The following is a 16,409-nucleotide window of genomic DNA, read 5'->3' as shown; positions in this document are numbered from 1 at the left end:
CCCAGGGCCCAAAAAAGGAAAAAAAACCCCCCGGAAAAAAAAAAAGGGGTTAAAAAAAAAAAAGGGGGGGGGGGGGAAAAAATTAAAAAAAATTTTTTTTTGGGGGGTTTTAAAAAAAAAATTTTTTTAAAAAAAAAAAAAAAAAGGGTTTTTAAAAAAAAATTTTTAAAAAAATTTTAAAAAAAAAAACCCCGGGGGGGAACGGGGGGGGGAAAGGGGGTTTTTCCGGGGGGAAAAAAGGGAAAAAGGGTTTTTTTTTTTAGGGGGGCCGGGGGGGGGGGGGCCCCCCCGGGGGGCCCCCCAAAAAAGAAAAAGGGGGAAAAAGGGAAAAAAAAGGGGGGGGAAAAAAGGGGGGGGAAAATTTTTTAAAAAAAAGGGGCCCCCAAAAGGGGGGGGGAGGGAAAGGGGGGAAAATTTTGGGGGGGGGGGGGCCCCAATTTTTCCCCGGGGGAAAAAAGGGGGGGGAGGGGGGGGAAAAAAAAAAATTTGGGGGCCCCTTTTTGGGGGAAAAAAGGGGGGGAAAAACCCCCCAAAACCAAAAACCCCCAAAAAAAAAAGGGAAAAAGGGGGGGGGCCCCCAATTTGGGGCCTTGGGGGAAAAATTGGGGGGGGGGGGAAGGGGGGGGGCCCCGGGGGGAAAAAGGGGGGGGGAAAAAAAAAAGGGAAAAAAAAATTTAAAAAATAAAGGGGAAAAAAAATTTTTGGGGAAAAAAAGGGGGGGGGGGAAAAAAAAAAGGGGGGGGGGGAAAACCCGGGTTTAAAACCCCCCGGGGGGAAAGGGGGGGAAAAAAAAAAAAAAACCCCCCGGGGGGAAAAAAAAGGGGAAAAGGGGGGAAAAACCCCAAAAAAAAAAAAGGGGGGGGGAACCCAAAAAAAAAAAAAACCCCCCCGGGGGGGAAAAAAAGGGGGGGGGGGAAAAAAACCGGGGGAAAAAAAAAAAGGGGAAAAAAAAAAAAGGGCCCTTTTTTTCCCCAAAAAAAAAGGGGGGGGGGGGGGGTAAAAGGGGGGGGTAAAAAAAAAACTTTCCCCCGGGGGGGGGGAAAAAAAATTTAAAAAAAACCAGGGCCCCCCCCCCCCAAAGGGGAAAAAAATGGGGGAAAAAACCCCCCCCAAAAACAAAAAAACCCCCCCCCCAAACCCGGGGGGAAAAAAAGGGGGGGAAAAAAAAAAAAAAGGGGGGGTTTTTGGAAAGGGGGAAAAAAAAAGGGGGGGGAAAAAAAAAAAGGGGGGGGTTTTTAAAAAAAAAGGAGTTTTAAGGGGTCCGCCGTAAAAGGGGGAGGGCCCGGGAAAAAAAAAGACCCGGGGAAATTTTTTTTGGGGAAAAACCCAAAAAAACCCCCCCAAAAATTTTCCCCCCCCCCCAAAAACCCCCAAAAAAAAAAAAGGAAAAACCCAAAAAAAAAAACCAAGGAAAAAAAAAAAAAAACCCCCAAAAGGAAAAAACAAATTTTAAAAAAAATTTTCCCCCCCAAAAAAGGGGGGGGAAAAAAAAAAGGGGGGGGGGGGGTTTTTTTTTAAAAAAAACAAAAACCCCCCAAAACCCAAAACCCCGGGAAAAACCCGGGGGGGGCCCCCTTTAAAACCCCCGGGGTTTTTTAAAAAAAAAACCGGGGGGGAAAAGGGGCCCCCAAAAAAACAAAAATTTTCCCCCCCGGGGAAAAAAAAAAAAAGGGCCCCCAAAAAAAAAAAAATTTTTCCCTTTTTTGGGGAAACCCCCCTTTTTTCCCAAAAAGGGGGCCCGGGGTCCCAAAAAAAAGGGGCCCCCCCCCAAAAAAAATTTTTTCCCCCCCCAAAAAAAAAAAAACCCCCCCAAAAAAAAAAAAAAAGGGGTTTAAAAAAAAAACCCCCCCCCCCAAAAGAATTTAAAAAAAAACCCCCCCCCCCAAAAGAATTTGGGGGAAAACCCCCCCCAAAAAAAGCCCTTTTGGGGAAAAAAGCCCCAAAAAAAACCCTTTTGGGGGGTTTTTCCCCCAAAAAAAAAAAAGGTTTTAAAAAAAAGGGTTTTCCCCCCAAGGGAAATTTAAAAAAAAAACCCCCCCCCCCAAAAGAATTTAAAAAAAAAAAGGGAAAAGGGGTTTAAAACCCCTTTTTAAAAAAAAAAAGGTTTTCCCCAAAAACCCAAAAAAAAAAAAAAAGGGAAAAAAAAATTTAAAAAAAGGGAAAAAAAAATTTTCCCCCCCCCCCCCAAAAACCCGCCCGGGGGGTTTTCCCCCCCAAAAAAAAAAGCCCGGGGGGGCCCCCCCAAAAAAAAAGCCCGGGAGGGTTTTTCCCCCCCAAAAAAAAAAGCCCGGGGAGTCCTCTATCAGGACCAAGGTCTAAAAAAAAGGAATTTTTAAAAAAACCCCCAAAAAAAAAGGGGGGGGTTTTTAAAAAAAAACCAAAACCCGGGAAAAATTTTCCCCAAAAAGGCCAAAAAAAAAGGAAAAAACCCCCCCAAAAAAAAAAAGGGCCCAAAAAAATTTTAAAAAAGGGAAAAAAACCCCAAAAAAATTTTAAAAAAGGGAAAAGGGGAAAAAAGGGGGTTTAAAAAAGGGAAAAAAACCCCAAAAGGGGGTTTTAAAAAAGGGGCCCCCCGGGGGGTCCCAAAAAAGGGGAAAAACCCCCAAAAAGGCCCCCCCAAAAAAAATTAAAACCCCCCAAAAAAAAACCCAAAAAGGACCAAAATTCCCCGGCCCGGGAAAAAACCCCCCCCAAAAATTTTCCCCCCAAAAAAAAACCCCCCAAAAAAAAAAACCCAAAAAGGACCAAAAACCCCCCAAAAAAAAACCCAAAAAGGACCAAAATTCCCCCCAAAAAAAAAAACCCAAAAAGGACCAAAAACCCCCCAAAAAAAAAAACCCCCCCAAAAAAAAAAACCCCCAAAAAGGGCCCCCCCAAGGGAAAAAAAAAGGGTTTTCCCCCCCAAGGTTAAAACCCCCAAAAAGGCCCCCCCAAAAAAAAAAACCCCCAAAAAGGCCCCCCAAAAAAAAAATTTTTAAAAAAAAAGCCCCAAAAAAAACCCTTTTGGGGGCCCCCCCCCCAAAAGGGGTTTAAAAAAAAAAGGAAAAGGGGTTAAAAAAAAAAAAAAAAAAAGGGGCCCCAAAAAAAAAAAAAAAAAAGGGGCCCCAAAAAAAAAAAAAAAAAACCCCCCAAAAACCCCAAAAAAAGGGGTTTTTTAAAAAGGCCAAAAAAAAGGAAAAATTTTCCCCCCCAAAAAAAAAAGCCCGGGGAGGGTTTTTCCCCCCCAAAAAAAAAAAAAGGGTTTTCCCAAAAAACCCCCCCAAAAAAAAAAAAAATTTTTTAAAAAACCCCCCCAAAAAAAAAAAATTTTTTTAAAAACCCCCCCAAAAAAAAAAAAAATTTTTTTAAAAACCCCCCCAAAAAAAAAAAATTTTTTTAAAAAACCCCCCCAAAAAAAAAAAAAATTTTTTTAAAAAACCCCCCCAAAAAAAAAAAAAATTTTTTTAAAAACCCCCCCAAAAAAAAAAATTTCCCCAAAAAACCCCCCCCCAAAAAAAAAAAGGTTTTCCCCAAAAAACCCCCCCCCGGGGGGGTCCTCTATCAGGGCCAAGGTCTAAAAACCCGTACAGAGAGGGGTCCTCTATCAGGACCAAGGTCTAAAAAACCCGACAGAGAGGGCCCCGGCCAAGGAAAAACCCCCCCGGCCAAGGAAAAACCCGGGGGGGGGGGCCAAGGCCAAAAAAAAAGAAGGGGCCCCCTTTTTAAAAAAAAAAGGGTTTTCCCCAAAAAACCCCCCCAAAAAAAAAAAAAATTTTTTTCCCCCCAAAAAAAAAAGCCCGGGGAGGGTTTTTCCCCCCCAAAAAAAAAAGCCCGGGAGGGTTTTCCCCCCCAAAAAAAAAAGCCCGGGAGGGTTTTCCCCCCCAAAAAAAAAAGCCCGGGGAGGGTTTTTCCCCCCCCAAAAAAAAAAGCCCGGGAGGGTTTTCCCCCCAAAAAAAAAGCCCGGGAGGGTTTTTCCCCCCCCAAAAAAAAAAGCCCGGGGAGGGTTTTTCCCCCCCAAAAAAAAAAAAAGGGGGGTTTTTCCCCCCCAAAAAAAAAAGCCCGGGGAGGGTTTTTCCCCCCCAAAAAAAAAAGAAAAAGGGGGGGGTTTTTTTAAAAAGGCCAAAAAAAAGGGAAAAAATTTTTTCCCCCCCCCCCAAAAAAAAAAAGGTTTTCCCACCCCCCAATTAACCCAAAAAACCCCCCCCCCCCCAAAAACCCAAAAAAAAAACCCCAACCCGGCCAAAAACCCAAAAAAAAAACCCCCCCCCCGGCCAAAAACCAAAAAAAAACCCCAACCCGGCCCCAAAAAAAAATAAAAAAAAAAGGGGGAAAAAAAAATTTTAAAAAAAGGGGAAAAAAAAAATTTAAAAAAAGGGGAAAAAATAAAATTTAAAAAAAGGGAAAAAAAAAATTTTAAAAAAAGGGGAAAAAAAAAAAAATTTTTTCCCCAAAAACCCCCCCCCAAAAAAAAAAAGGGGTTTTTCCCCAAAAACCCCCCCCCAAAAAAAAAAAGGTTTTCCCCAAAAAGGCCAAAAAAAAAGGAAAAATTTTCCCCAAAAAGGCCAAAAAAAAAGGGAAAAAATTTTTTAAAAAGGCCAAAAAAAAGGAAAAATTTTTAAAAGGCCAAAAAAAAAGGAAAAAATTTTTTAAAAAGGCCAAAACCCAAAAAAAGGGGGGGAAAAAAAAAAAAAAAAGGGGAAAAAAAAAATTTTAAAAAAAGGGAAAAAAAAAAAAATTTTTCCCCAAAAGGCCAAAAAAAAAGGAAAAATTTTCCCCAAAAACCCCCCCCCAAAAAAAAAAAAATTTTCCCCCAAAAAGGCCCAAAAAAAGGGGGGCCCCCCCCCAAAAGGCCCCAAAAAAAAATTTTAAAAAAGGCCAAAAAAAAAGGAAAAAATTTTTTAAAAAGGCCAAAAAAAAAATTTTAAAAAAAGGGAAAAAAAAAATTTTAAAAAAAGGGGAAAAGGCCAAAAAAAAAAACCCCCAAAAAAGGCCAAAAAAGTCCCGGGGGCCCTTTTTAAAAAAAAAAAGAAGTCCCCCCTTTTTAAAAAAAAAAAGAAGTCCCGGGGGCCCTTTTTAAAAATTTAAAAAAAAAAAGGGCCCCAAAAAAAGGGAAAAAAAAAACCCCTTTTTTAAAAATTTAAAAAAAGTCCCCCCTTTTTAAAAAAAAAAAGAAGTCCCCCTTTTTAAAAAAAAAAAGAAGTCCCAAAAAAAATTTTTAAAAAAAAAAAGAAGTCCCCCCTTTTTAAAAAAAAAGAAGTCCCCCCTTTTTTAAAAATTTAAAAAAAGTCCCCCCTTTTTAAAAAAAAAAAGAAGTCCCCCCTTTTTAAAAAAAAAAAGAAGTCCCGGGGGCCCTTTTTAAAAAAAACAAAAACCCAAAAGCCCCAAAAAAAAAACCCCAAAAAAAATTTTCCCCAAAAAAGGCCAAAAAAAAATTTTCCCCAAAAAAGGCCAAAAAAGGAAATTTTCCCCCCCAAAAAAAAAAAATTTTAAAAAAAGGGGAAAAAAAAAATTTTAAAAAAAGGGGAAAAAAAAAATTTTCCCCAAAAGGCCAAAAAAAAAGGAAAAATTTTCCCCAAAAAGGCCAAAAAAAAAGGAAAAATTTTCCCCAAAAGGCCAAAAAAAAAAACCCAAAAGGCCCCCAAAAAAAAAACAAAAACCCAAAAAGCCCCAAAAAAAAAACAAAAACCCAAAAAGGCCCCCAAAAAAAAAACAAAAACCCAAAAAGGCCCCAAAAAAAAAACAAAAACCCAAAAAACCCCCAAAAAAAAAACAAAAACCCCCCAAAAAAGGCCAAAAAAGGAAAAACCCCCCCCCCAAAAAAAAAAAAAAATAAAAAAAGGGACAAAAAAAATTTTAAAAAAAGGGGAAAAAAAAAATTTAAAAAAAGGGAAAAACCCCCAAAAATTTTAAAAAAGGGGGAAAAAAAAAATTTAAAAAAAAGGTGAAAAAAAAAAATTAAAAAAGGGGGGAAAAAAAAAAAAAAAAGGGGAAAAACCCCCAAAAATTTTAAAAAAAGGGAAAAAAAAAATTTAAAAAAAGGGGAAAAAAAAAATTTTTCCCCCCCCAAAAAAAAACCCAAAAAAAGGGGGGCCCCCCCCCCAAGGCCCAAAAAAAGGGGGCCCCCCCCAAAAAAAAACCCAAAAAAAGGGGGGCCCCCCCCCCAAAAAAAAAAAAAAAAAATTTTCCCCGGAAAAAAAAATTTTAAAAAAAGGGAAAAAAAAAATTTAAAAAAAGGGGAAAAACCCCCAAAAATTTTAAAAAAAGGGGAAAAAAAAAATTTTAAAAAAAGGGGAAAAAAAAAATTTAAAAAAAGGGGAAAAAAAAAAAAAAAAGGGAAAAAAAAAATTTAAAAAAAGGAAAAACCCAAAAAAAAAACCCCAACCCGGCCAAAAACCCAAAAAAAAAACCCCAACCCCCCAAAAACCCAAAAAAAAAACCCCAAAGGCCAAAAACCCAAAAAAAAAACCCCCAACCCCCCAAAAACCCAAAAAAAAAACCCCAACCCGGCCAAAAAAAAAAAATTTTCCCCCCCCGGGGGAAAAAAAAAACCCCCCCCCCCAAAAAAAAAAAAAGGAAAAACCCCCCCCCCCAAAAAAAAAAAAAGGAAATTTTCCCCCCCCAAAAAAAAAAAAAAAAAATTTTCCCCCCCCAAAAAAAAAAAAAAAATTTTCCCCCCCGGGGGAAAAAAAAAAACCCCCCCCCCAAAAAAAAAAAAAAAAAACCCCCCCCCCGGGGGAAAAAAAAAAACCCCCCCCAAAAAAAAACCCAAAAAAAGGGGGCCCCCCCCAAAAAAAAACCCAAAAAAAGGGGGCCCCCCCCCAAAAAAAAACCCAAAAAAAGGGGGCCCCCCCCAAAAAAAAACCCAAAAAAAGGGGGCCCCCCCCAAAAAAAAACCCAAAAAAAGGGGGGCCCCCCCCAAAAAAAAACCCAAAAAAAGGGGGGCCCCCCCCAAAAAAAAACCCAAAAAAAGGGGGCCCCCCCCAAAAAGGCCCAAAAAAAGGGGGCCCCCCCCAAAAAAAAACCCAAAAAAAGGGGGCCCCCCCCCAAAAAAAAACCCAAAAAAAGGGGAAAAAAGGGGAAAAAAAAAATTTTAAAAAAAAAAGGCCAAAAAAAAAAACCCCCCCCCAACCCAAAACCCAAAAAAGGGGGCCCCCCCCAAAAAAAAACCCAAAAAAAGGGGGGCCCCCCCCAAAAAAAAACAAAAACCCAAAAAGGCCCCAAAAAAAAAACAAAAACCCAAAAAACCCCCAAAAAAAAACAAAAGTTTTCCCCCCCCCAAAAAAGGCCCAAAAAAAGGGGGCCCCCCCCAAAAAAAAACCCAAAAAAAGGGGGCCCCCCAAAACCCAAAACCCAAAAAAAGGGGGCCCCCCCCCAAAAAAGGCCCAAAAAAAGGGGGAAAAAAAACCCAAAACCCAAAAAAAGGGGGCCCCCCCCCAAAAAAAAACCCAAAAAAAGGGGGCCCCCCCCCAAAAAAAAACCCAAAAAAAGGGGGCCCCCCCCAAAAAAAAACCCAAAAAAAGGGGGAAAAAAAACCCAAAACCCAAAAAAAGGGAAAAAAACCCCAAAAAAAAAACAAAAACCCAAAACCCCAAAAAAAAAACAAAAACCCAAAAAGGCCCCCAAAAAAAAAACAAAAGTCCCGGGGCCCTTTTTAAAAAAAAAAAGAAGTCCCGGGGGCCCTTTTTAAAAAAAAAAAGAAGTCCCGGGCCCTTTTTAAAAAAAAAAAGAAGTCCCGGGCCCCAAAAAAAAAACAAAAACCCAAAAAAAAAAAAAAAAAAAGGGCCCTTTTAAAAAAAAAAAAGGAAATCCCGGGCCCTTTTTAAAAAAAACAAAAACCCAAAAAACCCCAAAAAAAAAACAAAAACCCAAAAAGGCCCCAAAAAAAAAACAAAAACCCAAAACCCCCCCAAAAAAAAAAAAGAAGTCCCGGGGCCCTTTTTAAAAAAAAAAAGAAGTCCCGGGCCCTTTTTAAAAAAAAAAAGAAGTCCCAAAGGGCCCCAAAAAAAAAAAAAAAGGGCCCCAAAAAAAAGAAGGGGGCCCCCCCCCAAAAAAGGCCCAAAAAAAGGGGGCCCCCCCCAAAAAAAAACCCAAAAAAAACCCCGGGGGCCCTTTTTAAAAAAAAAAAGAAGTCCCGGGGGCCCTTTTAAAAAAAAAAAGAAGTCCCCCCTTTTAAAAAAAAAAAAAGAATTTAAAAAAAAAACCCCCCCCCCAAAAACCCCAGGGAAAACCCCCCCAAAAAAAAAAACCCAGGGAAAACCCCCCCAAAAAAAAAAACCCTTGAAAGGGGCCCAAAAAAAGGGGCCCCCCAAAAAGGGGCCCAAAACCCCTAAAAAACCCCCCGGGGGGTCCCCAAAAAAAGGGGCCCCCAGGGAAAACCCCCCCCAAAAATTAAAACCCCCAAAAAGGCCCCCCCAAAAAAAAAAACCCCCAAAAAGGCCCCCCCCAAAAAAAATTAAAACCCCCAAAAAGGCCCCCCCCAAAAAAAATTAAAACCCCCAAAAAGGGCCCCCCCAAAAAAAATTAAAACCCCCAAAAAGGCCCCCCCCAAAAAAAATTAAAACCCCAAAAAGGCCCCCCCCAAAAAAAATTAAAACCCCCAAAAAGGGCCCCAAAAAGGTTAAAACCCCCAAAAAGGCCCCAAAAAGGGGCCCCCCGGGGGGTCCCAAAAAAAGGGGCCCCCCCCAAAAAAAACCCCCCCCAAAAAAAATTAAAACCCCCAAAAAGGTCCCAAAAAAGGTTAAAACCCCCAAAAAGGCCCCCCCAAAAAAAAAAACCCCCAAAAAGGCCCTGTCGCTGATCCTTCATGAAATGGACAAATGTGTATTTATGAATCGTTCAATACTTTAAAACATCGAACAAAAAACAGATTAAAAAAAACACCAAAACGTGTTCGTCCTCCAGCTGCAAACCGACTTCAGGGAGCAGCGAGGAGGTGTTCGTCCTCCAGCTGCAAACCGACTTCATGGAGCAGCGAGGAGGTGTTCGTCCTCCAGCTGCACACTGACTTCAGGGAGCAGCGAGGAGGTGTTCGTCCACATGGATCAATTTCAAGTGAGTGCCAGGGCCTCCAGCTGCACACCGACCTCAGGGAGCTTGGCAGGAGGTTCGTCCTCCAGCTGCACGGCCATGGAGCAGTGAGGTGTTCGTCCTCATGCACAAAACTTCATGGAGCAGGAGGTGTTAGTCTCAGCTGCACACCGACTTCAGGGAGCAGCGAGGGAGGTGTTAGTCCTCCAGCTGCACAAACTGAGGCAGCGAGGTGTTCAAGTCACTCAACTGCACACGACTTCATGGAGCAACGAGGAGGTGTTAGTCCTCCAGCTGCTGAACTTCGGGGAGCAGCGGTGTTCGTCCTCCAGCTGCACTGACTTCAGGGAGCAGCGAGGAGGTGTTCGTCCTCCAGCTGCACACCGACTTCAAGGAGCAGCAGTGAGGAGGTGTTCGTCCTCCAGCTGCACACCGACTTCATGGAGCAGTGAGGAGGTGTTCGTCCTCCAGCTGCACCGACTTCCAGGAGCAGCGAGGAGGTGTTCGTCCTCCAGCTGCACACCGACTTCAGGGAGCAGCGAGGAGGTGTTCGTCCTCCAGCTGCACACAAGCTGAGAGACGCGAGGAGAATGTTGATCCTCAGCGCACACCGACTTCAAGGAGCAGCGAGGAGGTGTTCGTCCTCCCAGCTGCACACCATGGAGCAGCTGAGGTGTTCATTCAGCTGTCAATCGACCAGGGAGCAGCGAGGATAAAGTCGCCCTCCAGCTGCATTATTCACTTCAGGGAGCAGCGAGGAGGTGTTCGTCCGCCAGCGGCACACCGACCTCAAGGAGCAGCGAGGAGGTGTTCGTCCTCCAGCTGCGGGCTGCACCGACTCTCAAGGAGCAGAGAGAGGTGTCTCCTCCAGCTGCACACCCACTTCAAGGAGCAGAGGAGGTGTCTGCCCTCCAGCTGCAAACCCCATCAGGAGCAGCGAGGGAGGCACTGGCCTCCAGCTGCACACCGACTTCAGGAGCAGCGAGGAGGTGCTCTGTCCTCCAGCCAGCACACCTATTTCATATAGCAGTGAGGAGGTGTTCGCCCTCCAGCTGCACACTGACTTCGGGGAGCAGCGAGAGGTAGCCTCCAGCTGTACATCACTCAGAGCAGCGGTGAGGGTGTTCGTCCTCCAGCCAACAATCGACTCTCAAGGAGCAGCGAGGTCGTCCTCCAGCTGCACTCCGACTTCAAGGAGCAGCAGTGAGGAGGTGTTCCTCCAGCTGCACACTGATCTCAGGGCGCGAGGTGTTCGTCCTCCAGTTGCACACCCACTGCGAGGCAGGAGGTGCCCGCCTCCAGCTGCACACCGACTTCATGGAGCAGTGAGGAGGTGTTCGTCCTCCAGCTGCACACCGACTTCATGGAGCAGCGAGGAGGTGTTCGTCCTCCAGCTGCACACCGACTTCAGGGAGCAGCGAGGAGGTGTTCGTCCTCCAGCTGCACACCGACTTCAAGGAGCAGCGAGGAGGTGTTCGTCCTCCAGCTGCACACCGACTTCATGGAGCAGCGAGGAGGTGTTCGTCCTCCAGCTGCACACCGACTTCAGGGAGCAGCGAGGAGGTGTTCGTCCTCTAGCTGCACACCGACTTCAGGGAGCAGTGAGGAGGTGTTCGTCCTCCAGCTGCACACCGACTTCAGGGAGCAGCGAGGAGGTGTTCGTCCTCCAGCTGCAAACCGACTTCAGGGAGCAGCGAGGAGGTGTTCAGTGGCCTCCTGGGCTCTGAACGCTCCCTTCAAGTGCATGCTCACAGTGCAGTAAATCCGAGCCTCGAGTGGAGATGTTTGTCTCGTCGCCCCGTCGGGCGTCACGTTCTTCATCTTCCTCCAGCTCCTCCGTCTCTTCTCTCGGTGACGTCATCAGGTCACCCATCTCCTGACTCCTGCAGACAGGAAGTAGAGGAGTCACGCAGCTCGTCTGTGTAGCAGAGGTCATGTGACAGTAGATTCCAACTGATTCATTTGATGAATAAAGTACATTTATTAATCAACTGCTGTCCCAATAAGATCAGATATTCCTTCTTACACAGTCCATCATTAATCTGTCAATAACTGATTTAATAAACTAATCACAGCACGTCGTGTCCTACTAAATGATTTGTAGTATAAACTATCTCCAGTGATTTAAAGATCATAATTCATGAAGAGTTCTTACTCGGGTTGACCGTTGGAAGCTGACTTCTTCTTTCTGCTTGTATAATATATTATCAACCCGATTATTGCTGCGATTAAAATGGCTCCAATCACCCCTCCTGCAACGGCTCCGGCATCATGGGGACTGTCTGCAACAGAATAAGAGTTTAATTATTTTAATTATTTTAATTACTTTTGATTACTTTTAATTATTTTTATTATTTATTAGTTTAATTAGTTTAATTAACTTTCTTTAAACCAAACTCCTGAGCATCAGTTGTTGGCTGATTTATTTTAAAGTATTCTCTGTGTTCATTGAGTTTATTCCAGAGGGTCCAAACTGGCCCTCAAATACCAATCAATCTATAATCTATAATCTATAATCTCTACGATGACATCATGCTGCTGACCTGCAGCCTCCAGCTTCAGAGAGAAGCTGCTCGTGAAGCTCTCCTCAGCATCGTGGAGCTCACAGCTGTAGAGCCCCTCCTGCCGTGGAGACAAGGCCTCCAGCGTGAGGTTCTTGGGCTCAGAACCGTTCTTCACATGCGGCCTCCAGGCCTCTGAGACCGTGACGACGGTGCCGGTCCGGTTCAGGATGATCTGACTGTGGTTGAACCTCCAGGTGAGGCCCGTTGGAGGCCTGTCGGAGGACCTGCAGGCGATGGTGGCTTCAGTGTGAGCCGTTGATGGAGGCTGAGGACACAGAAGGAGAGCGGCGGTCAGATATCTGGTGCTCCTCATCAGAACCGGCTTCTCCTCAGAAACACCTACTGGGTCGGAACCACGTGGCTGTCCTGTGGCTCAGTGCAGTGCTGACGGTGCAGCTGTAGTCCAGACCAGGATCTGGATCCTCCAGAGAGCTGTTGATGCTGTAGAACTGCTGCTCAGTCCGCTGGACGCTGGTTCGGTTCTGGAGGGTCTCGTTGGACCGAGGCTTGGTGGTCCATGTGAGCGTAGGTTCAGGGTAGACCCCCTGGGAGCTGCAGGTGATCCTGTCCTCCAGCTGCTGCATGTCGACTTTACGCACCGGAGCTGCGATGAAAAGAAAGAGAATGAAGAAGAAGAGTTGTGAGGAAGAACACGCGTGAGGAGCGCGTATGTATTCAATGATTTATTAATCCATGTGAAGCTGTTTCTGCACAGAGCCACGTTGGGCCGAACCGGAGGTGGTTCTAACATCACGTTACATCACGGCCGTGTATGGTAATTCATGAAGATTTACAAAAATGCAAAAAAATTATGAAAAAGTATGAAAAATTATGAAAATTAGAATTTTTTTGAAAATTCATGAACATTGATAGAAAATTAGGAACATTTATGAAAATTAATGACATTTCTTTTAAAATGCTAAAAGAATTTTGAAAATTCATGAAAATTTGAAAATTCATGAACATTTGAAGATTCGTGAACATTTATAAAAGATTATGAAACATGAAAATCCATGACATTTTTTAAAAATGCTAAAAGAATTATGAAAATTTATGAAAATGTGAAAAATCATGAACATTCGTGAACATTCATGAACATTTATAGGAAATTATGAACATTTATAGAAAATTATGAACATTTATGAAAATTTATGACATTTTAAAAAAAATGCAAAGAAATTATGAAAATTAATGAAAATTTGAAAATGTATGAACATTTATAAAAAATTATGGAAATTAATGAAAATTCATGAATCTTTTAGAAAATACTAAAACAAATTATGAAAATTAATGATTTTTTTTTTTTTTTTTACATTTATGAAAATTCATGACATTTTTTAAAAATGCTAAAAGAATTATGAAAATTCCTGAAAATGTGAAGATTCATGAAACAAATTATGAAAATTCATGATTTAAAAAAATCTCAAAAATTATGAACATTTATGAAAATTTGAAAATTCATGAACATTCATTAAAAATTATGAAAATTCATGACCAACTTTTAAAATGCAATTATAGAAATTATGAAAATGTAGTTATATTTATACATGTATATATTTATGCATATATACAGTATACAGTATATATATATACATATATATGTATATATATATATACATATGTGTAATTATATAGTTATTTTGTTCTGCGTGCTTCTCGTACCGTACACGTTCAGCTGGTAGAAGGACTCCTTGGTGCCGGTGCTGGTGCTGGTGTAGCACTTGAACCGGCCCTGGTCCTGAACCTGCACCCCGGTCAGCCGCAGCGAGGCGGTTCCTGTCCCGGAGATCTGGTCCCTGACCAGCGAGGTCCGGCCTCTGAAGGCCCGGTCCTGCAGCTCCAGCTGGTTCTGGCCGCGGTAGAAGGAGTGGACCTTGCGTTCCGGTTCCACCTGCTGGATCCAGTGCAGAAGCTCTTCCCCTCCGGGCGGGAAGCTGCACGGTAAGATGCAGCTGCCCCCCAGGACACAGGCCACAGCATCTGGGGAGGAGGCGGAGCCTAACGGTTTGAATACAGACGGCCCGACGCGGAGGCCTCGATGACGATGATGATGACTCTGATATGAGCCGCTCGGGTTTTAAATTATGAAACGAAGGTAACTTTAAAATTACTCGCCGATACTTTGGGACCCGAACCCCGGTGTCCTGGGTGAAAGTCCCGTGACCACCTGACCTCTCACCTGACCTCCCACCTGACCTCCCACCTGACCTCTCACCTGACCTCCCTCCTGACCTCCCACCTGACCTCTCACCTGACCTCCCACCTGACCTCTCACCTGACCTCCCACCTGACCTCCCACCTGACCTCCCACCTGACCTCTCACCTGACCTCTCACCTGACCTCCCACCTGACCTCTCACCTGACCTCTCACCTGACCTCCCACCTGACCTCTCACCTGACCTCCCACCTGACCTCCCACCTGACCTCTCACCTGACCTCCCTCCTGACCTCTCACCTGACCTCCCACCTGACCTCCCACCTGACCTCCCACCTGACCTCTCACCTGACCTCCCACCTGACCTCTCACCTGACCTCCCACCTGACCTCTCACCTGACCTCTCACCTGACCTCCCACCTGACCTCTCACCTGACCTCCCACCTGACCTCCCTCCTGACCTCTCACCTGACCTCTCACCTGACCTCTCACCTGACCTCCCACCTGACCTCTCACCTGACCTCCCTCCTGACCTCTCACCTGACCTCCCACCTGACCTCCCACCTGACCTCTCACCTGACCTCCCACCTGACCTCTCACCTGACCTCTCACCTGACCTCCCACCTGACCTCTCTCCTGACCTCCCTCCTGACACCCCCCCCTGCCGTAGCTCAGCTCTCAGCTGTCGTTGTGATTGGCTGTCGGCCGTGTTCAGGAATCGGGTTGTGCAACATTCCTGAAGGCGACTCCGTGTTTCTGTTGCTCAGATTCATTCACCGTGTGTCTCTTCTAGTTTCTCTTCTTCTAGTTTATCTTCTTCTAGTTTATCTTCTTCTAGTTTATCTTCTTCTAGTTTCTCATATTTATTTAGTTCTTTGGTTTAAACTCGACGGCTGAAACACGACGACTCATCACGACCAAAGTCCAGGACGAGATACGAGCAAAAGAAAAGCAATAACACAAAGCTTCAGGATCAGGATCAGGATCAGAATCAGGATCAGGTTCAGGTTCAGGTTCAGGTTCAGGTTCAGGTGTGGACTCACCTGCTCCGTTGGTCGTCCTGACGACGGTCAGGAACCCTAAGAACGCGACGCTGTCCCACAGAGACATCCGCCAGCTGGAGGGAGTGAAGTCATGTGACCCGATAACAGCTGAGACTCAAGGACACACCTGCAGGGAGTGTGTGTGTGTGAGTGTGTGAGTGTGCGTGTGTGTGAGTGTGTGAGTGTGCGTGTGTGTGAGTGTGTGTGTGTGAGTGTGTGTGTGTGTGAGTGTGTGTGTGAGTGTGTGAGTGTGTGTGTGTGTGTGTGTGAGTGTGTTTAGAAGGATAAAGTTCAGAATGTTTTAAGATTACAAAACATTAACTGAGGCCTCCCTTCCTCTCTCTCCCTCCATCCCCTCTCTCCCTCCATCCCCTCTCTCTCTCTCCCTCCATCCCCTCTCTCTCTCTCTCTCCCTCTCTCTCCCTCCATTCCCTCTCTCTCTCTCTCTCTCTCTCTCTCCCTCCATCCCCCCCCCCTCTCTCTCTCCCTCTCTCTCTCTCTGTCACCCATTCCTTAATCTTATCATTTGTAGAGAAGCTCCGCCCACTTCTGATAAACGACTCCCAGGTTTCACCGAGAGCCAATGAAACGTCTGTTTTACTGGCGTCACACACTCTGACTTTGACTTTCTCTTTCACTTTATATTAGTGAATATTAAGAGAATATTAAGAGAAAATTAAGAGAAAGCTGTTTTATGGCAAATTAAACAGTAATTATGTTCTGGTTATTAAGATGTAAATATGTTCTGGGTCTTGAGATGTTGTCACGTCAGATAGCAACCGGACACACCCCTTCAGAGAATAGTATTTTTTTAATAACATTACATTGTTTACATTTGGCAAAGAGGTCAAGAGGTCAAGAGTGTGTGGCCGTGCAGAGAGAGAGAGAAACGGCAGATTAAACATTGATGACGTCACCCTCGTGTTCATCACTTCGGCCGAAGCCGAAGGCGCCACCTCTCTGAGGACCCGTTACGCTCCGAGGAGGTTTCAAAGAAGTCTTTTATTTTGTAGATCCAGCTGGGCCTCAGAGCAGGAAGCTGAGTCCTCTGAGTTCTTAGATCCAGCAGCACTGTTAACGTTGTTAGCATTGTTAGCTCCAGTAGCACTGTTAACATTGTTAGCTCCAGTAGCACTGTTAACATTGTTAGCGTTGTTAGCTCCAGCAGCACTGTTTACATTGTTAGCACTGTTAGCTCCAGTATCACTGTTAACATTGTTAGCACTGTTAGCTCCAGTAACACTGTTAACATTGTTAGCACTGTTAGCTCCAGTAACACTGTTGACATTGTTAGCACTGTTAGCTCCAGTAACACTGTTAACATTGTTAGCACTGTTAGCTCCAGTTGCACTGTTAACATTGTTAGCTCCAGTAGCACTGTTAACATTGTTAGCACTGTTAGCTCCAGTAGCACTGTTAACATTGTTAGCACTGTTATCTCCAGTAGCACTGTTAACATTGTTCGCATTGTTAGCTCCAGTAGCACTGTTAGCATTGTTAGCACTGTTAGCTCCAGTAGCACTGTTAACATTGTTAGCACTGTTAGCTCCAGTAGCACTGTTAACATTGTTAGCACTGTTGTTAGTTTCTGGGTTTCTGGATGCTTATCCAGCGGCGTCCAGCTCTTTAAGCTCCGCCCCT

At 44.2% G+C, this 16,409-nt stretch overlaps 1 protein-coding gene across 1 annotated transcript in view; it reads right to left on the bottom strand.

Moving 5' to 3' along the window:
• The window catches only part of LOC130206613 (uncharacterized), a 61,420-nt gene that overhangs the window by 19,464 nt on the left and 25,547 nt on the right, over positions 1-16,409 (bottom strand). Inside the window, exons 8-10 of the mRNA XM_056434659.1 lie at positions 14,769-14,842; positions 13,233-13,550; positions 11,914-12,174 (exon numbers count right to left, since the gene is read on the bottom strand). Coding sequence (XP_056290634.1) covers positions 11,914-12,174; positions 13,233-13,550; positions 14,769-14,842 — 653 coding nt within the window. The remainder of the gene's footprint in view (positions 1-11,913; positions 12,175-13,232; positions 13,551-14,768; positions 14,843-16,409) is intronic.

This window comes from Pseudoliparis swirei, chromosome 16, assembly GCF_029220125.1.
Source record: "Pseudoliparis swirei isolate HS2019 ecotype Mariana Trench chromosome 16, NWPU_hadal_v1, whole genome shotgun sequence".
Classification (NCBI taxonomy): domain Eukaryota; kingdom Metazoa; phylum Chordata; class Actinopteri; order Perciformes; family Liparidae; genus Pseudoliparis; species Pseudoliparis swirei.
The sequence above is the reverse complement of the archived record's forward strand: the minus strand, read 5'-3'. Positions and strand labels throughout refer to the sequence as shown.